This window comes from Balaenoptera physalus (assembly GCF_965194825.1).
Source record: "Balaenoptera physalus genome assembly, chromosome: 18".
NCBI lineage: Eukaryota > Metazoa > Chordata > Mammalia > Artiodactyla > Balaenopteridae > Balaenoptera > Balaenoptera physalus.
Genome location: NC_138899.1, coordinates 70,224,973 through 70,244,885, shown reverse-complemented (window position 1 = coordinate 70,244,885; position 19,913 = coordinate 70,224,973). Strand labels below are relative to the sequence as shown.

Sequence of the window (19,913 nt, the reverse complement as noted above, 5' to 3'; positions counted from 1 at the left end):
TGACAGATAGTAATGTTTTATGTGTTTTTTCCTCAAAGTTCTGTTTAATTTTTCCTTCATTTTAAGTCACTAACAGATGAAACAGCTAAATACAGTTGTAGTGCTATTTCAGTTCAATTTGTATCTAAAACAGGAATGTTAAGAACCAAATATCACAGAAAACTTTCTTTAAAAATAAATCTTGCATCTAAGATTGGGTTGTGTGGATAAGTCTTCATTTACCAGCAAGTTTTTGGGGTGGGGGGGTGGAATGAGCTAGTTAAAGTAGTAAAGAGTAAGTGTGGATGGGCAAATGATGCTGGCAGATAGCTTTACAACTCTATGAATTAGGTATTATACTTCATTCTAGGATGTGGAAACTTAGGGTCAAACGTTGGGGTATTTATTTATGATCACATAACAAATATCAATACATGAGCCAAGAAGTGAACCCACTTTTCTTTCTCCAAAAGCCCTTGTTCATTCTACTACATCAGTGTTTTGTTTTGGTTTTTTTTTTAAATCCTGAATTATAACCCATTGGTGTGTTTGTTAGCAAATCAATTACTTGGACTATTACCAGCATTATTTGTAAATGAAATAAAATGAAAAGAAAAGATTCAAATAGAAAATGTCAAAATTCATCACACACAATAAAGAAAAGAGCTGGAAGGACCTGTTGGGTCCTTATTCTCTGTTGCCAGATCCCAACTTGACTCAGGTTGGATGTGGTTATCCAAACAAAACAAATATAAAATATTGAATATCTACTGTGTGCCAGACATTATGCTGGATGCTTGAAGCAAAAAGACACATATGATTAAAGTTCCTGCTTTCAAAGAGTTTACAGTGTAGAGGAAGGACAGATAATGAAAAGAAAAAAAAAAAAAAATCCTACATCTGCAAAGGAAGCCATGATAACACAAAACAGGGCCCTTGACCGCCATGTGGATTCTGGATGGGTGTTCCTTTTAGTTAATCATAAGTAAAAGATTTAGAAAGATTTGGAGTTGTTACAGACGACATGTAAACATAGTATGCTAAACTACCACCTTCTCTGTGAAACTACAGTAGGTCTAAATTATTCGGGTAGAAGTATGAGGCAGAAATCTCTGAAGGTTACTGGGGTGGGGGGCATTTTGTACCATGAGGTACCTGTATTTTATCCTAAAGGCTACAGTGAGACAATGAACGACTTTTAAGCATGAAAAGATCTAATTTATGTTTTTTAAAAAATTACTCAGGCCACTGTACAGATTATGGTTTTAGGATGTCCAGACTTGAGGCAGGAGGCTGTTGTCCAGATCAGAGGTGATGAGAGCCTAAACTAAATTGGGGTGGAAGAAAGAGGAGAGGAGGGCAACTTCTAACAACACTTAGGAGGTAAGATGTGAAGGACCATGATAATTGACCAGCTGTGAGGAGTAAGAACGAAGGGAATCTGTCCCGGGAGAAGAAATGATGTGGAAGCTGTTAAATGTGTTTGGGAATGTAAAGATGCAGGGTTTTAGGGGAGAGAAGAATGAAGATGACTGGTCAGATTGGTCTGTTGGGTATCCAAATTTTTCAAATGTATAGAATGGTTTGAAATTTGAGAACCAAGTTCGGCATGGAGCTCATAATTTAAACCTCTGAGATCACCCAAGGAAAGTGAGAATATAAAAACAGAAGAGTAGTAGCCCAAAGTCAGATCCCCTGTGGAACAACAAGGTTTAATTGGCCAACAAAGGACAGCTAGCTCCTCAGGGATACCAAGAAGGAAGTCAGGCAGAAAGAGAACAGGAGAGAAGACAGGCTTACCTTGGAGATACTGCAGGTTCGGTTCCAGACCACCACAAAGCAAGCATTGCAATGAATCGAGGCACATGAATTTTTTGTTTTCCCAGTGCATAGAAAAGTTATGTTTAATGTTTATATCATATTGTAGTCTATTAAGCGTGCAATAGCATTGTGTCTAAAACAATGTACATACCTTAATGTAAAAATACTTTATTGTTAAAAAAAATGCTAACTGTCATCTGAGCCTCCAGCAGGTCATAATCTTTTTGCTGGTGGAGGGTCTTGCCCGGATGTTGATGGCTACTGACCGATCAGGGTGGTGGGTGCTGAAGGTGGGGTGGCTGTGACAGTTTCTTGAAATAAGACCACAGTGAAGTTTGCCACAGGGGTTGATGCTTCCTTTCACGAATGATTTCTCTGTAGCGTGCAGTGCTGTTTGATGACGTTTGCCCACAATAGAGCAGCTTTCAAAATTAGGCTAGGTCCTCTCAAACCCCACCACTGCTTTATCAACTAAGTTTATGTACTATTCTTAATCCTTTGTTGTCATTTCAGCAGTCTTCACAGCGTCTTCACCAGAAGTAGATTCCATCTCAAGAAACCAGTTTCTTTGCTCATCTATGTGAAGCAACTCCTCAACTCTTCAAGTTTTATCATGAGATTGCAGCAATTCAGTCACCTCTTCCGGCTCCACTTCTAATTCTAGTTCTCTTGCTATTTCTACCACATCTGCAGTTACTTCCTCCAGTGAAGTCTTGAACCCCTCAAAGTCATCCATAAGGGTTGAAATCAACTTCTTCCAAACACCTGTTAATGTTGACATTTTTACCTCTTCCCATGAATCACGAATCTTCTTAATGGCATCTAGAATGGTGAATCCTTTCCAGAAGGTTTTCCATTTACTTTGCCCAAATTCATGAAAGGAATCACTATTTATGGCAGCTATAGCCTTTTGAAATGTATTTCTTAAATAATGAGACTTGAAAGTCAAAATGACTCCTTGATCCATGGGCTGCAGAATGGAAATTATGTTAGCAGGCATGAAAACAACATTAATCTCCTTGTACATCTCCATCAGAGCTCTTGGGTGACCAGGTGCATTGTCAATGAGCAGTACTAATTTGAAAGGAACCTTTTTTTCTGAGCAGTAGGTCTTAACAGTGGGCTTAAAATATTCAGTAAACCATGTTGTCAACAGATGTGCTGTCATCCAGACTTTGTTAGTGCATTTTACAGAGCACAGGCAGAATAGATTCAGCATAAGTCTTAAGGGCCCTAGGATTTTCAGAATGGTAAATGAGCTTTGGCTTCAACCTAAAGTCACCAACTGCATTAGCCTCTAACAAAAGAGTCAGCCTGTCCTTTAAAGCTTTGAAGCCAGGCCTTGACTTCTTCTCTCTGGCTGTGAAAGTCCTGGATGGCATCTTCTTCCAATAGAAGACCATTTCATCTACGTTGAAAATCTGTTGTTTAGTGTAGCCTCCTTCATGAATTATCTTGGCTAGATCTTCTGGATAAGTTGCTGTAGCTTCTACATCAGCACTTGCTGCTTCACCTTTCACCTTTATATTATGGAGATGGCTTCTTTCCTTAAATCTCATGGACCAACCTCTGCTAGCTTCAGACTTATCTTCTGCAGGTTCCTCGCCTCTCTCAGTCTTCATAGAATTGAAGAGAGTCAGAGCCTTGCTCTGGATTAGGTTTTAGATTAAGGGAATGCTGTGGCTGGTTTGATCTTCTATCCAGACCACTAAAACTTTCTCCAGTCAGCATTAAGGCTGTTTCCCTTTCTTATCATTCATACGTTCATTGGAATAGCACTTTTAATTTCCTTCAAGAACTTTTCCTTTGCATTCACAACTTGGCTAACTCTTTGGCACAAGAGGCCTAGCTTTTGGCCTATCTCTGCTTTCGACCTGCCTTCCTCACTAAGCTTACTCCTTTCTAGCTTTTGATTTTAAGTGAGAGACCTGTGACTCTTCCTTTCACTTGAATACTTACAGGCCAATGTAGGGTTATTAATTGGCCTAATTTCAATATTGTTGTGTCTCAGGGAATAGGGAGAGAGAGAGACAAGAGAATGGAATGGTCAGTGGAGCAGTCAGAACAAACACAACATTTACCAATTAAGTTTAGCCTTATATGGGTAGGGTTCATGGTGCCCCAAAACAATTACAGTATTAATGTCAATGATCACTGATCACACATCACCATAGAAAATATAATAATAATGAAAAAGTTTGAAATATTATGAGAATTACCAGAATGTGACACAGAGACTTGGAGTGTGCAAGTGCTATTGGAAAAATGGTGCTGATAGAACTTCTGGATGCAGGGTTGCCACAAACCTTCAATTTGTAAAAAACACAGTCTCTGCCAAGTGCAATAAAATGAGTTATGTCTATAGTATGCTTTAGAAGTCAAGGAACTCTGGCTCAGTCATTTTCAAACTGGTATTTCTTGGAACACAGTTATTTTGAAATATGCTAATGAGAAAAAGTATAGTTAAAGGTATTTGGAAAATTCTGGGCTTAAAAACAAAATGTTACACAGATTGTGTTTTTGTTTTGTTTTTTTAATTGATGGAAGGACTTTTCCAAACTTTTAGTATATTAATTAATATGTATGTCCCTAACACCTTGGCCTAAGTAGAGGATGAGGGTGAAGCCAAAAGGAGTGAATAGGAATGAGGAACTAAGAGGTGAAAACTGAAGTCCAGAAGCTTAACAAAGGAGAGGAGACCAAGATAAAAGAGTAGCTAAAGTGGAGGAGGGTAGGACCGAATGCCAGATGGAGAGAGTAACTGACTTGAACAGGAGGAAAGTTACATTTTCTGGAGAAAAAGAGATAATAAATGCAGAGGCAGAAATATCTTTAGATAGAGGAAGACATTAAGATAAATAACCAAATTTCATTTTCTCCAAAATATGAATACTTCATTTATTATGCGGTCAGGATGGATGAATGTTCATATGTGAATTTTTCTAGGAAGGGGCCATATATTTAGTCATCTTCTCTAAGAGATGTGTGAGCCCGAAAAAGGACAGACACCACTGCTCCAAGCTGTAATACCTGAGCTTTAATCTTTGGTTCCTTGACCTAAAAAAATCTGACATTTGAGGCTACATGTGTTTTTTCAGTCCCATCTCACACTGCTCCCCTTTACACCTCCTAATCGCTGGCCCATCTTATTTCCTACTGTCTGTATCCTGCATCTGTTTGTTCAAACTCTTCTCCTGCTTCACAACACTCTTCCCCGCATGTGCACCAGTCTGAATCCTGCCCATCCATCACAGCTCACTTCAGTTCACTGCCTCACCCTGACCCACCACAAAGGCTGGAAATCATCACAGTTATGTGAATGCCTGTAGAATTTTTTTTTTCTGTCCTTCTCTCAGTGGGAGGCAGTATACATAACAGTAAATACCCTGGAGTCAGATCACCAGGTTTGAATCCTGTCTCTACTATTTCCTAGTTGTGTGACCTTCCCTAAGTTACTTCAGCTCCCAGTCTCATTTTCTCTCTGTAAAATGGAGATCATAGCAGTACCTATCTCCTAGGTACATTATGAGGAACAAATGAGAGTCATACACGTCAAGTGCTTTAACAATGCCTAGCTAAACCCTTTCTCCCTTATGCTATGCTTATTACTGTATATTTCTTATCTTTACTATGTATTTTAAGCTCTTTGTGGGTAAAATCCATGTCTTATACATTATTGCATTCTCTCTCAGTGCACAAAACAGTGTATAATTTTTGTTGACTACATGAATGAATGAATGCTGAGTTAAATGTCTCTCTAAGCATTTAATTTACAAAGAGGAAACAACTTACACACTGGGAAAAATATGGCAGTTATAAAATTATGTCATTTAAAAAAATAATAGTATGCATGTGATATAGCTGGACTGACCAATTACATTATAACTCTTACTGGTTTTCAGCATATTTTAAATTGATCTCTTCTATAAAATGCAATGTTTTTCATATTTTTAAAGAACGATTTGAAATCAATTCCAGAAAAATATAAAAGATGTAATCTATTATTTTAATTGACCTTTTTACTATGACATATAAATGCAACAATGGTGTATATCGTTTTCTATATTCTATATTCAATTCCATAAACACAGATGCTTACTGTGTGACAGAGCCTGTGTTAGATGCAGAAGATAAAGCCCCAGTCTTCAAGTAGCTTATGCCAAATGGGAGAAACAGCCTTCTAAACACACAATATTTGATATAAGTGCTGCAATAAAGATGTGCCGGGGAAACCATGGGAACGTAAAGACAAGGCACTAGTCCAACCAAGAGGTGGAAAGACCTAGTCCTCCTGGTCCAGTAGATTTAGTCATCTCCCCTGCTTTATTCACTCATCCAGTCTAGTAGGAACTTACTCTTCTTGATCATTAAATGATATCCTAGTGCTATAAAAGAGTCAATACTCGTCCAGAGAGTGAAAAATGGATTCCATATGTTGAACTGAATGTGATACAACTAGAAACACAAATCTCAGCTGGCTCACCTAGTGCATCAAAAGGCAGAGCAAATTATCACAATGAACATAAAAACTATCACCGTTTTTAGTATATTTTTGTGCTGGAAAATAAGTCAGTAATATTTTACTTAGAGTATATATGCTTTGTAAGCTTTTTCTTCTATAAAGTTGTCTTTGTAGAAAATGCACTAGTTTCTGTGGGTTTCTTTTTAACATAAAGTATTATCTGTCCTACAAGGGAATCAAAAAACATAAATGGTATGTTAACGTTAGAGCCTATCAGATTCTCTCTCAGGACTTTTAAAAATCGTGTATTGTAAACACATTAAATGAGATTTTAGATAGATGTTCTACCATGGTGAACAGATATTTTGTTAAAATGCAGCCTTCAATTGCTCTTATATAGAGGGCTCCATTCTTTCTGTTTCTGTTTCAGACTCTGGTAAGCTGAGTTTTACCAGAGGTAGGTTTGCTCAAATCTGAAAAGATTCATGTGCATTCTCAAGCACCTGTCTCATTTTGCACAGTAATAATCGAAGGAAACCACTGCACTGTGGGGATGATTGATTATTGTTCATCTCAGCCTAAGGATAGGTTGTGTTCAGAAAGTCACCAGAGAGCACAAAGAGGCCACTTCTTGGGCACAGTGAGCTTGGTATAAAATTTGGATTTATAGAGTGTTTATAATCAGTAGTGTGGTGTGTGTATGCTAGAGAAGGAGATAATAATGTTGGAAGTTAAATTTATAACTCTTGGGTTATGTATTTTATCAGTTGTTCAAGTTACATTTTCCTGATTTAAGCAAAAATATTCTGTAACTCTTTTCATCGCAAGAAAAGTTTTTGAAAATTTCAGAGCATCATTATTCTGATAATATATTTGGACCACTAACAATATTCTCTGTACATAAAGGAATGCGTCACTGGTAGAGATTTTGTTACTATGCTTTCTTTTTTTCTGAGGCATTTCAAATGCTTGAAGCCCAGGGAAGTCAGTACTCTGGGTAAAAGGAATCTCAGATCTTCTGCAGCATTTTCCCCCTAACTTCCCTCTCCCTCAGGCACATACACAGACATCTCCATTTTCTTAATGCCTAAAGTTTTCCTAGGATTCCAAAACAAAGTTCCAACTTTCTCATATTCTCATATTCTTCAGTTGCTTTGAGAGTCAAACATTTTATTCTTTTAATTCTGTGGGGGAAACATTTTCTTTAAATTGATAGTGCCCTACTTAAAAATAAGTCCAAAGCAGTGACAGATATTTTAGATATGTTCAGTCACTCATGCTGTTAGTTATTTTCCTACAAATTTTATCACATTATAGAGTTGTAAATTTTTACTTATCACATTTTCATCTTAAAAATTTTTTGGAATGATATCCTTTTTCAGTAAACATAAAGGATCTCAGATTAGTTTTATTTCTCCTAAATAGTGCAGGATTTTAAGTTTAGTAATTTTACAAAGATTAGTCAACGCTTATTATCCCAAAATAATGGTCTTTTACATGTTCCAAAAGCAAATTGAACATGTGGTTTCAACGTAAGTGAGTTTGGAGTAAATCCATACAGCTGATAAAATTGTATTAATATTAAACTAAGGTTAGAAAATATTCAAGTGACTCTAAAATACATCATAATTTCATGTACACTAAGTATAGTTTTTGCCAACTGAAAGTCATCAAATAATTGTAACGATGCCAGTTTTAATTAAACTTCAGCTCCTTGTCCCTATGTGTATATTCTTTGTCGTGCTTTATATTGAAACTTGTAAAGAATTTTAGCATCGTTTGAGAATTTAATCGCCATAATTGACATTTAATAGCCAGAATGCTGTTGACCCGCCTTAAAAAATGATTAATTCCTGGATCTGAGGAAGAGAAAAGCAGCCCCTGACCTCAGGAAACAAATGGACCTGACCCTTACAAGGAGGCCTCGGTATCACTGGGAGCTGGCCTGGGGCTCACAGCTCCGCCATGGTGCTCTCCTGTTGGACATAAACAACCTCACAGAATACCAGCATCAGACAAGGCCACGTGATGATGTGAGGCAAAAAACAACTTTGTAATTTTGTCTAAGCACAGACAAAAACAGGGTCACTCTGCACAACGCCTACACATCAACATCCCCCTTCCGTCATTATAGGAGTGACTGCTACTTCTTTGTCAATTACAGTTTTTAGCCTAGGTCTAGTGCTAGATAAGATTTATTAAGATCTCCAATCACAGAATTATTGCCACTCCCTGGCAGAGCCCAACCCGGAGCAAAGCCCTGCTTCCTTGAACCCTTCCCCAAATCACTTAACAAAGGCCCTGATCCTACAATACAATAAGTCCTTTCTGACACCCTCTTACTTAGTCATCTCATGGTTCCTTCCCATGTCTCCCTCACTGCAAGTGAGCAATCAACCCAACTGTCTACACTACAGTTATGTTGCTGGTGGTCTTTGGCAGGAAGGTATTGACACATCCATAGCCCCAAAATTGTGAACACTGAACTAGTAGTTAAATAAAAATGTAAAAGAACTGTGTAAACTGTAAAGTTCTGTTTAAAAGTTGATGTATTAAGACTTATAGGCTTAGAATTATGTTTTCAGTAGAATCCTCCAAACCCACAAGTGGTTTTTAACATTCTAACTTTAAATTATATTTGATGAATAGTTCCCTTCCTAAATATAAAACATATGTATTTTCTACTCTAGGTTTACCCTCTCAACTGATTAAAGATCCCATGGCTCTAAAGAGAAGTTTATTCTTCTAAAGAATCTTTCCATTATGCTTGGGTGATCTTTGTTCTAGTTCAGATTTTAAATTAGCATTTAAATTAATGGCAAGTAATATCCCTATCCTTTCAAAAATAGTAATGGATCAATATTTCTTAAACATTATAGTGCCAGTTCTAAAAGGTAAATAAAATTATTTTTCCTTTAGTTACCACTTCAGATGGTAGAATTTTAAACTATTGTATGCAGCAATACAAGGGGAGGAGGTTCCATTTATTTCACTATCTTTTAATATCTGTCACCTTACTTCTGTGTGTGCTTGAGGACATTGATGTAATTTATCCTTTTATTGCCATAGTATTGATTAGAATGAATATATCTATACTCAGTCCCCGACTCACTACACCAAACAGTTATGAGATTAAATTTGTACCTAGTTATCGTCTGGAACAGAATCTCCCAGATCACCATCTCTCTGACATCTAGACATGCTGCCCTTTCTAAACTATTTTTATTTGGAAAGGGATCCAAGGTTTTCAAATAACGAGATCTTCCATATGGAAGATCTGCTGGTTTGTGATTGTGCCTTATGTAAACATTTTAATATCGGATCCAGAGGCTCCCCCAAAGGGGATTAAAACATAATCCCTCTCTGTATTGCTGTAGTGGATTAACTCTGTTCTCTCTGCGGCTGGTTTGCTCCCTGAAGGCTACAACAAAAAGACCCAGCGCTCCTTAAACATGCTATGGAATTGGAAGTTGTAATTGGAGATTTCCAAAGGACAAGGGTAAAAATGACACACTATTAAGGCTGAATATTTCATGAGTGTCTTTCTTAAAGAAGGACCGGTTCGAAGCCCTTTTATAAACCCCCAGAAAATCTCAATTCAATAGAATGAGATTGGAGTAAAATCAAAAGGAAAACGCGGTCGCCTTTCAGAAACGCAAACAGGTAGCGAAAATGTGCTCCCCGTTAAAAGTTCATGGAATTGTGGACTTAAAATTCGTAATATTGTATATCTCGATAAATTAGTTGGTATGGTTTTGATAATGTGCATCATGATTTTTTAATTTTTTTCCAATTTAATTGGATATGTTAAATTATATTTTAAGAGAACGCAGCAGTTCGCCATTTTTAATGTTTTTGACCACTCATCGTCTCCAAATGCCAGAAATCTCTGTTAAACCAGAAATCACTAGCTTTCTGTGTTTAGAATGACGACTTTTCTGAGGTTTTATCAAGGCCCAACGATGTGTAAGAAGACACTTTGTTTCCGATGTGAATCAGGTCACCTTCTTTCTCACCTCACTCCAATCAAGAGTACACCTCCTGGATTTCTCCTGAAGGGAAATATGAAAAGTGGCATCCAGAGGAGCGTCCCGGTGGCTTAAGGGTTAAGGGAGCGGTTCGAACCGGCCCGAGCGTTGGGGGCTTCGAAGGGGGCGCGGAGGCAGGAGGCGCCGCCGAGCGCGCGCACAGACCCTCCAATAAACACAAAGGAGGGCCTGGGGAATAGAAACCCAAATCCACTTGTAATCGTACAAGAGATTCGGGCATAATTACTTGAGCAACCTAGATTAAGATTGATGAGCCTTTAAAGTGGCGCTTTAGATCGACCGCCTCGCCCTTTGGAAAGAAAAACCTTATGGAGCCGAGGTGGACCCCGACTCCGCTCGGCTCAGGCGGAAGCTACCCGCCCGAGACCCAGGCCGGGAGTCCGCGCGCCCGGGGGCCGGGCCCCCTGGTGCGGGCTCGTCGGAGATAGAAAGCCGTGAAGTCAAAGCAGGGGCTTGGCGTTAGCCTGACCCGGGCGGGCGGTCACGGTCGGCGGTGCGGGCTGACACTGACACAGTTTGCTCCATAGCCACCCCTTTAAGCGCGACAGCAGCCGACCGATTCCTCTCTGGTCCTCCCGCGGCAGAAACGCCCGGCTTTGTGCAGGACGGTCGTGGATTCGGTGTGTGCTGCTCCCTGGAAGCGCGAACTCCGCTGCCGTACCCGCGCGGCCGGGCCGGGCCTGCTCACTGCGGCCGGGGCGGTGGCGGTGCGAGCCGGTCTCCCCGCGAGGAGCCACCGCCGGGGGGGTGGGGGTGGGGGGGCGGGGGCTGGGCCTGGGCAACCGCAGGGGGCCTGCCTTTTCATTGCTTTCCTCCTGCTGTTACTGTGACTCATTTGTCTGCATTTGGTGGGGGGGATGGAAGGGAATATGATGCACCCTTACTACAGAAAAACAAATGCATTTTTTCTGATTTCTAAGTCTTTAAGTCGAGGGTAGAGAAGAATGCCCCCCCCCTTCGGGGAACCTTAAAGGAGCAGTTAGGTAATCCCACTTTGAATTAATATTCTAATACGTGAAATTTGTAATTTTCGACTTTAACTCGGAGGGAATTCGAAGTCAGCGCCTTAGTAGGCACACTTTCTAAAACATTTCTTTTACTGAAGCTTAGTCTCTCTCGTCCCACAAGTTGAGAAACAACACTTTTCAAATGCTTTTCTGAGAATCGTTTTGTTCAAGCGTCTTACAATTTCATTAGTTTTGACCTGTGCTCGGTGAGAAAAATCACTGCTACAGTTTTCTTTCTTTTCTGCATAAAAATGTATTTAATGTCCGTGTTTGCGCGTATATCGGTGTGCGGTGCGCCTTAGGATGTCGATATTAATCTGCCTGCAAGATGCAAACCCGTCAGCGCAGTGGAATTTATATATTAGACCCTATACCCCTTCACGTCCTCCCGCCCATCCTGGGGGCACGCTACTGCCCAGGGGACGGGGCTGGTCTTTGGGGACGGCGCTGACTGCCCAGCGCGTCTCTCGGAACGCCGTTGATGCTCAGTGGAGAATCGGGGCCTTAAGAGAGTCCGTTCTGCACTTTTAAGCTGGTTAAGGTCAGCGCCTCACTAACCATGTAGGATTTCTAAGCAGAGGTTGCAGACTCGCTTACTGAAAGTCACTTATTCGATATTCTGATCTCTTTGAGTTTTTATAGAATTATTTGTCTCTAGTCTCGTTATAAGGTAATGTGTAAAAGCTAAGCAGACTTACCTCACATGAAAGGAGCTTGCTGCATAATCTAGACACTGCTTTTTCAGTGCATCTCTAAAACTAAAAACCTGTGGTACCCTTCCGGGAGGGAGCGGGAGCGAGGGAGCGGGAGAGGGGCGCAGAGGCGCAGCCTGACTCCCGTACCCTCTCTTTCAGGCCCAGTGGTTCTCAGCACTCCTGCCCAGCTCATTGCTCCTGTGGTGGTGGCCAAGGGGACTCTTTCCATCACCACGACAGAAATCTACTTCGAGGTGGATGAGGATGATCCTGCCTTCAAGAAGATCGACACGAAAGTGAGTTCGAGTGATTCTGTGTACAGCACTGGTGGCTTTGTGGCAGGAAGTGGTTTTCAATTTTGCTCGGTTTTGAATGACAGTGGGGGAAGGGAGCACATTCTCATCCTTATAGAAAATAAAATGAATGGAATAACACATGCTCTATTTTATGGGATTGAAGAATGTATTAACAACTTTAAATCCTGTATACCAGAGCATGCACATTTTAACGGTCTCTCTATGAGTGCCTTTGTGTGCACTTGGGCAGATTTGGTAGTGAAGCCAATTGCTCCCAGGTCCCTGGGGTACAGCATCTCAGGCTCTCTGGGAAGACTGGGAAAGGTCTCATGACATTTCTTACTAAGATCACTTTTAATTTCCAAAAGTGTATATTGCAATATGAATAATAATTCATTAAAAGGTTGTAAGAAAACTACGGAGCACATTTAGCTATAAATTCATCTCCGTTGTTACATCCAGTTTTCATCTCCTGAAATAAGAATGGGTTTTATATGTGATTTTAAGAGGAAGAGAAATCAATTATCTGAGAAGCTTTCATTTAAAATGTGTATACATAGTACATACTGGCGCTCAGATGTTTAAAGTTTGTATTCTTCTGTGGGTGTAGTGCCAGACAATATATATTCAGATGATTTGAAATGCATAAATATTTATTTATTATATCTTATTTTGTAAATTTTAAAACCTGAGTATTCAACAGCTCTAAACCTCTACAATTTCTTCTGAAATCAATTTTGTTGTTGTTTTAACTTTTATGTTATTGTGCAATTTGTAAACTTTTTTCCTGAGGCTAAGAATTCAAGAACATAAGTGTAATGCTAGATAATCAAGCATCATTTTACAGAGATCTTCCTTTGAAGTATTTTTCAGAGGCAATTGTTCTAAAATAGCGAAAGACAAATGCTCCCGTAGATCCAGAACCTTATTATTTATATTTAATTTATATACAGAAGTAAAGCATTCTAAAACACTATTTGTAGAATAGCAATTGAAAGTCTAAAATGTACCCCCACCTGAGTTAACTAACTACCCTAAGGCCCACAGGTGATTAGCCCCTCCCGCACTTGTTGACTCTTAAAATACTCTGAGGGATAATCACAGGACTTCTTTAACTTCTAGCTCCAAAAGAATGGCATTTTGAAAATGAGTTTGAATGTAGTGCATGTGATTTTAAATAATTTTAAATTTGTCTTTATGCTTTTATCATTGGCTTGCCCTATGAAGTAAAAAGTAATTTTGGATTTCTGATTCATTCATTCTGCCGTGGAACCCTTACTGCATAAAATAAGGCTTGGCATAAAATAGGTCAGAAATTATCTTCATTTCATTAGCGTAGTTTTCATATACAAATTTTAAAAGTTTTATTAGGATTTTGTTAAGTTCATTTCCTCTGAGTTAGTCTGATTTTTAACTCAGCAACCTTGACTGTCATGACATATTTCATCCTTATATTATCAAAAATTCTACAAAAATATTAACCCAGAAGAGCAAGCTTTCAAAGGTAGATTTGAATTGCGTCTGTTGTAGAATGGACTAGTCTTATAAGTAAGTCAGAAACTGACAGTAGATCACTGTATTCTGTAGCTATACAAAAAGAGCTTTTCTCCAATATTTTAAGGTTTTATTTTTAATTATTTCATTAGCATGTTTCTCAAAAGGTTTAAAATATTCAAGTGGGTTCAATTTCCAAAGTGAAGCATTACATCTTTTGACAGGAAAACAATTTAAAGTGAGACACAACAACTTTTATTTTACTTCATTTATTAGCTTCTAATTAAATAAAAACCAGCAACAGAAATTAAAATCTAAATCACAAAAGTAATTATCCAGTGTATTTCAAGTGCATTTTTCAAATATATAATTCAGATATTCAAGCGTTATTATATAAGCTGAATTCAAATTTCTTTGAATATATTTAAATAACATTTCAAGTATATTTATGGAATGTTAGAAATAGAACAAGCAATATATTTGAAACAAAATGTAAACTTTTTAAAGTTCAGACACTTTCAAAGACAGATAAAAGTACCAGGAGGAAATCTACCTTTAAATTATATCTTTGTTAGTGGAAAATGTCTGGAAGTATCCAAAATGGCAATTTAACTTCTGTTCACCAAATCACAAAACACCAACATCCACACTTTCAAAGACAATGTGAGATCACAATATTTGTTACAAATTAAAATATACATTACACTTTCCTTCAGATGGCATATCCAAATCGTGTTTACTCACAGCCAGATGCACCTAAATCGCCAGGATTGCTATAATCCTTTGATGGTTAAGCAGTGTTCACTGTGGTCTTGCATTACAGCCAGGCTGTTTTCCGGGTGTTACTGTGTACTTTTCAAGGGAGATATGAAATCCTTTGTAAAGAAGTCTTCTAATACTTGTGAGTTTGAGGTGTTCTCCATCTGCTTTCCCTACTTCTTTTTCTCCCCTTGGAGGGGTGGGTGAGATGATGCCTAAACGTTGTGTTAGTACTCCTTTTTAAGGAAGAGATTGTTTGCACTGTCCAGTGGAATATTAGATAGGAATCGAACAGGAAGTTTACACTTAATGAGAACTTTAAGAATAGTATAATCACATTTCGGCTCTCGATTAAATTGTCCTCTAAAGTTTTTCCAAACTTTTCGGGTTGGTCAGGATCTCTCTTGCCAGTCGCCACGTTTGTTTGGCAGCGTTCTCGAGAGCCGAGTGAGGTTTGCCTTGAAACAGATCTAAGTTCGGTAGGAAGTAGTGAGGACACCGCCGGCACTGCAGGCAGGAGATAAGTTGCAGCAAAATCCCGTTAAGCCGGTCACCCAGGCAAGACTCGTCCCAGTCCGACTCCCGGGGATGCTTTTCACACTCATAGGAAACCAGAGTCTTCATGTGGTAATTGTTCAGGGGCTGGCCTGGCAGTTCAAGGTGACGGTCCCGTAAGGTTTTGAGGATGGAGAGGCATTTCTTCCTGCAGCCCCCCATCTGCAGTCTGTTCTCTGCCTCCGCGAACTGCAGCACCCAGGCGTCGCTCTCGGCCGAGCTCTGCTTGCCGGCCAGGGAGTGGCACTCCTTGGACAGGAGATTGAACCCTTCCGCCTTGACCTCCGCCACCCGGTTGGGCCCCGGCCAGGGGATGTGGGGAAGTGGCCAGTGGGCAGCACTCCTGGGCCAGATCCCAGTGCATTTAAAAGCCGGGGTGATCTGCACCACGTACCTATCTCGGATTCTCAGTTTCACTTCGCTGGTGTCTGCCACCATCTTTACCACATCCCTGTAGCTACATTTGTCTACCGCTTGAGCCACCAGCGTCTGAAACCGGGACCGGATTTTGCGCGCCGAGAGGTAGCCGGAGGCGGTAATGAATTCCACCCAGAGGGACATGCTCCTCTTGCGCCCGTCGCTCAACTTCAACACCGCGCAGCCGGGCAGCGAGCCGTCGTCCACAAAGTTGAACACCCCCATTTGGTTAAGGTAAAGCACCACTTCAAATTCGGTGGGGGAGATGACCTCGAGGCCCTCGTAGCGATTGTCCATCTCGTTGAGAGAGCTGATGAACCGGGGCTCCTGCACTTCCACCTCCTTCAGGACGTCGGAAACTACTTTGCAGACTTCCCGGATAGTTTTGGCAATGGCAGCTTTCCTGGCTTGGCATTTTTCGTTGTAGTATTTATTCAGGTGGTAGACCAGCTTGGCCTGGGCCGCGATCATGTTGGGGCAGAGATCCGGATTGTACACCGGAGTCTCGCAATAAGCTGTGGGATCCAATGCGGCTGCTAGAGCTGGAGCCAACTTCGGTGGAGAAACGGGCCGCCGCGCTCAGAAATGTATCAGAAACGTCTTTCCGAAGTGCTGCAGTGGTGGATTCCTAGCGCCGCTTTCCCCTTCCTTTTATCTTTGAGGCCAGCCGGTCTTAAAGTGAAAGGTTGGTCTCCCCCCTCTCTCTCTTCCTCTTTTAAAGAATCCTTGTGTGAGAGAAACGCATGGAGAGATCACCTTCTCAGTAATAAAAACAAAAGTTGCGCTGAGACCCAGCAAAGCTCTTCCAGTAGTCAAAATAATCAACCCTTTCCGTATTTATTTACGCTTTCCTGTAATCATGGTGTGTGCAGGACTGTTAGTCAAATGGAGGAAAAGTGTGCTGAGTGTGTGTCGGGGGTGCGTGTGCGTGTGTATATGTCAGAAGAAGCTGCGGTTGGTTTGTCTAAGAGCCCAGATGCACTCGTGTGGAAATTATAAAGGCAGGGCCAGGCAGGCTGGCGGCCAATCGCCACTGGGCTCGTCACCACAGCCTCCGTCAGCTCCAACCCGGCTAATTAATCCCCCCTCATGGATATAGGCACACAAACTAAAGGTAGGAGGCTGCTGCCGGGCAGAAAACCACCCAGGCCACCTAGACAGTTTTGGAAATCAAGAGGAATCTCTCAGCTTTGGTATTAATTGAAGCATATTGACGTTTTGAAAAGACTTGGCAAAGTGGTTCTCTTCTGTGCTTGAAAACCCTGCTTGTCTTTTTACTGAGGAAATGCAAATACAGGTGTACTAAGGGTCATCCATCAATTGGTGAACTAGATGGGGTTTTCTGAAACAAAAGTCACTAACTTGCATTTAGAGTAAGATAATTAACGCCTGTTAATCCTCGAGGTCTTTTTGAATGCAGGGTGGGAGTTTGCTCTTTCATGTATACGCAAGTTGGCTTTAGATGGACTAATACCTGTATAATTTTCTGGATGTTCTATGTTAGAATGATTTTTTTTTAATGTTATACGGTGTTTTACCTATGTTTTTTCTCATTTGCAGTTGTTGAAAGGAATCTGAAAATTATTGCTGTTAGATATTGTCTACCTCAGTTTAAGTTAGGATGTTTCAAAAACGTTTAGTACACCCCTCCCCCCATCCGCAGTCCTCTTTGTACTTTGCCCAACATTATAACCAGGACACTAAGTTTTGTACGCATTGGCAGAAATATTTGTGAAATAAACTATCTCTGTGATTCAGAGGTTATTTTAATGTGAGTTCCTAATGAGCTGTATTTTAATACGTGAAAATTCAGGAGAGATCATCTAACCTACTGGCAGATACCTATCCTGAAATTTTGTAGGTTTGGGGTTTCTGTCTTGTTTACAGATGCATAATTAAGGATATATCTCCTCTCCTAAGGGTCCTTAGTGGTCACCTGACAGTAGACTTCTAATTTTATACTATTTCATGTGACTTGATTAAGGGAAATGGTTAAGATTTTTAAAGAAAATTAATTTTGCAGTCATCAGGGTTTTAAATTTAAATATCATTTTTGAAAACTTTGAAAGAAATCAATATTTCTAAATTTGGGAACCTTGAAAAAGGAGGGGAGAAATGGATTTATACAGAACATTTTTTTTTTTCCTGGTGGTACCAACTGTGTCCTTAATGTACAGGAAATGGAAGAAATACTACTTAGGGGTTCTGTAGTTGTTTTTAAACCTAGGCAGATTTTTAATTCCCTACCTTTAATTTAGATGCCATCTCTTTCAAATTAAGAATATTTCTAGCAAAATCCTATAATTCCTGGAACAGGTTTGTAGGCACTTTCTTTCAGAGCCACTTGTAACAAGATTTTGTTCAGGGCTCCCTCTTTTTACTCAAGCTTTTGATTTTTTTTTTTTTTCTTCTTCTTTGCACAGGTACAGCATCATACTTTCTTGTTATCCAAGAGTGGGAGATTTCGATTTAGCTTAAAATAGTACATTAGATTCGGGGCTCACGGCATCCACCTACTCTGTTCCCCAAGAGCCTTCCATTTCCTTAGGAGCAGGGATTGGGCGCACCCGCCAGCCCCTCCCCACTTTGCCGGCGATGCGGGTGAACGCATTGCTACCTTTTGGCAGTTGGAAAAGGAGGCAGATCAGAGCCGGAGAACCTGCGGCCAAGAAGGCGAAGATGTGCCGTGGTCTCCGGGGAAAAGCCACCTCTGTCCCCACCCAGTGCAGGTCCTGCGTGCTTCCCACTGGTCCCCTCTCTCCCGCTGCTCTACACTCCCGGCCCATCCTTCTTTCCTCTCTCTGCTCCATGTCCCATAGGCAGGCTTTGGTGTGTGTGCGTGCGTATGGGTTGTTTTAAAACCTTACTTAGTGTCCCAGGTTTCTCCACGTCCGCTCCAGGCCAGGTTCTCTGCCCTCGCGGCCCCCTGCCCGGCCGCCGCCCGGGCCCACGTGTGGTCGCGGCCGAGCCCGCGCTTTCTGGTGGCCGGCCGCGGGCCCCTGCGCCCCGCGCGCTCTTCGTTGGGTTCAGGTCAGAGTGGCTTGGTAGAGACCTGGCCCCTCGATTTCTTGGGCCACCTTCAGGTGCCCCCCGATTGTCGAGGAGGGGAGGCAGCCTGGGACGCAGAGGCCCTAGGTCCGTTCGGGGGACCGTGGCGCGGCCGTCCGGGTGGGTCTAACTGGAAGGGCGCGAGGGGCGCCGGGCAGCCGCGCTGGAGCCAGGCGCGCAGGTGGCGCATCTTCGAGGCTCACTGTGCGGCTTAATTGGGTTAAAGCAAAGCTAAACGCCAGAGCACTTCGTGCAAACTAATTGGTGTAACCAGGGCCTTTTCACTAACGATTTGCACTTTGAAGAAGAAAATGGATGGTGAGAAAAGGACTAAGAAACTCGTTAGTCCCAGAGTGTTCCCGGGAAGTGAAGTCATTCGGTTTCAAGGACGCTGGGACTGTTTTCTGAGCTGCTTCCTTCAGCACCCTTTACGCAGGGAGCTGACAGTGATTTACATAACATAGGATTCAGGCACCCGTCCTTATCACTGTGGGTGAAGTGGCCGCCCTAGAATAATACTTCCGCGCAAGTAGTGCTTGCTGCTGCAACACAGTGATTTTCTATTACACTGAACACGTGAAACGAATTGCCTTCTGTAGCTGATCCTTTCAGCGATGTCAGGCGCTTCTCATTGTTGAAGGGAAAATTAAACTATTCTGAATGTGCTTTCTATCCCTTAATTTTTTTTTTTTTGAAATGACCTATGGAGAATATACAGTACATTTTTGTGTAGTTCTGCTGATTTTCATCTAGGCTTTGGAGATAAACTTGTTTTGTGGGAGCAACTTATTTAACTATTTTATAGTAATTTTTTAAAAAAATCATTTGACCTATTGAACTAGTTATTTTATATGATTGTGTAATACATGGAGATAGCTTAAAATCGATTTATTTACTTCTGTGAAGAGTTCATAAAACAACTCTAATGACACCAGTCTTATATTATTTTTTTTACTATAAATATAATCATAGTGGTTAGTACTGGAATGAAAGCTTGCATGTGTCCCATGCTTTAGGATATAAATGCTTAATTGTTTTCATTGGTATGCTGTTCAGACATCTTTGACATGAGCTAATAATAGAATGATAATTGAAGAAAACTGACCTAATTGAAGAAAAAAACCCCAACAATCTCAGGATTTAATGACAGTTTGAGATGCTTACATTCGAATGGTATTTGGGATTTTAAGGTCTAACCGACTTGACTTTTCCATTTCGTTCACTTAGTTTATTAGGCAGCCTTGATTTATTTTTTTTTTATATATCTTTACTGGAGTATAACTGCTTCACAATACTGCGCTAGCCTCTATCACACAACAAAGTGAATCAGT

At 40.8% G+C, this 19,913-nt stretch overlaps 2 protein-coding genes across 9 annotated transcripts in view; one reads left to right on the top strand and one right to left on the bottom strand.

Moving 5' to 3' along the window:
• NBEA (neurobeachin) overlaps positions 1-19,913 on the top strand; it is a 610,070-nt gene that overhangs the window by 393,931 nt on the left and 196,226 nt on the right. For all 8 annotated transcript variants that reach the window (XM_082435483.1, XM_082435487.1, XM_082435484.1 and 5 more), the window contains one exon: positions 12,173-12,309. In XM_082435483.1, the coding sequence (XP_082291609.1) occupies positions 12,173-12,309 (137 nt within the window). The remainder of the gene's footprint in view (positions 1-12,172; positions 12,310-19,913) is intronic.
• MAB21L1 (mab-21 like 1) lies at positions 12,316-18,527 on the bottom strand. Its single transcript, XM_082435712.1, has one exon. It carries the CDS (start codon positions 16,003-16,005, stop codon positions 14,926-14,928), a length of 1,080 nt encoding a protein of 359 aa, XP_082291838.1. The 5' UTR covers positions 16,006-18,527; the 3' UTR covers positions 12,316-14,925.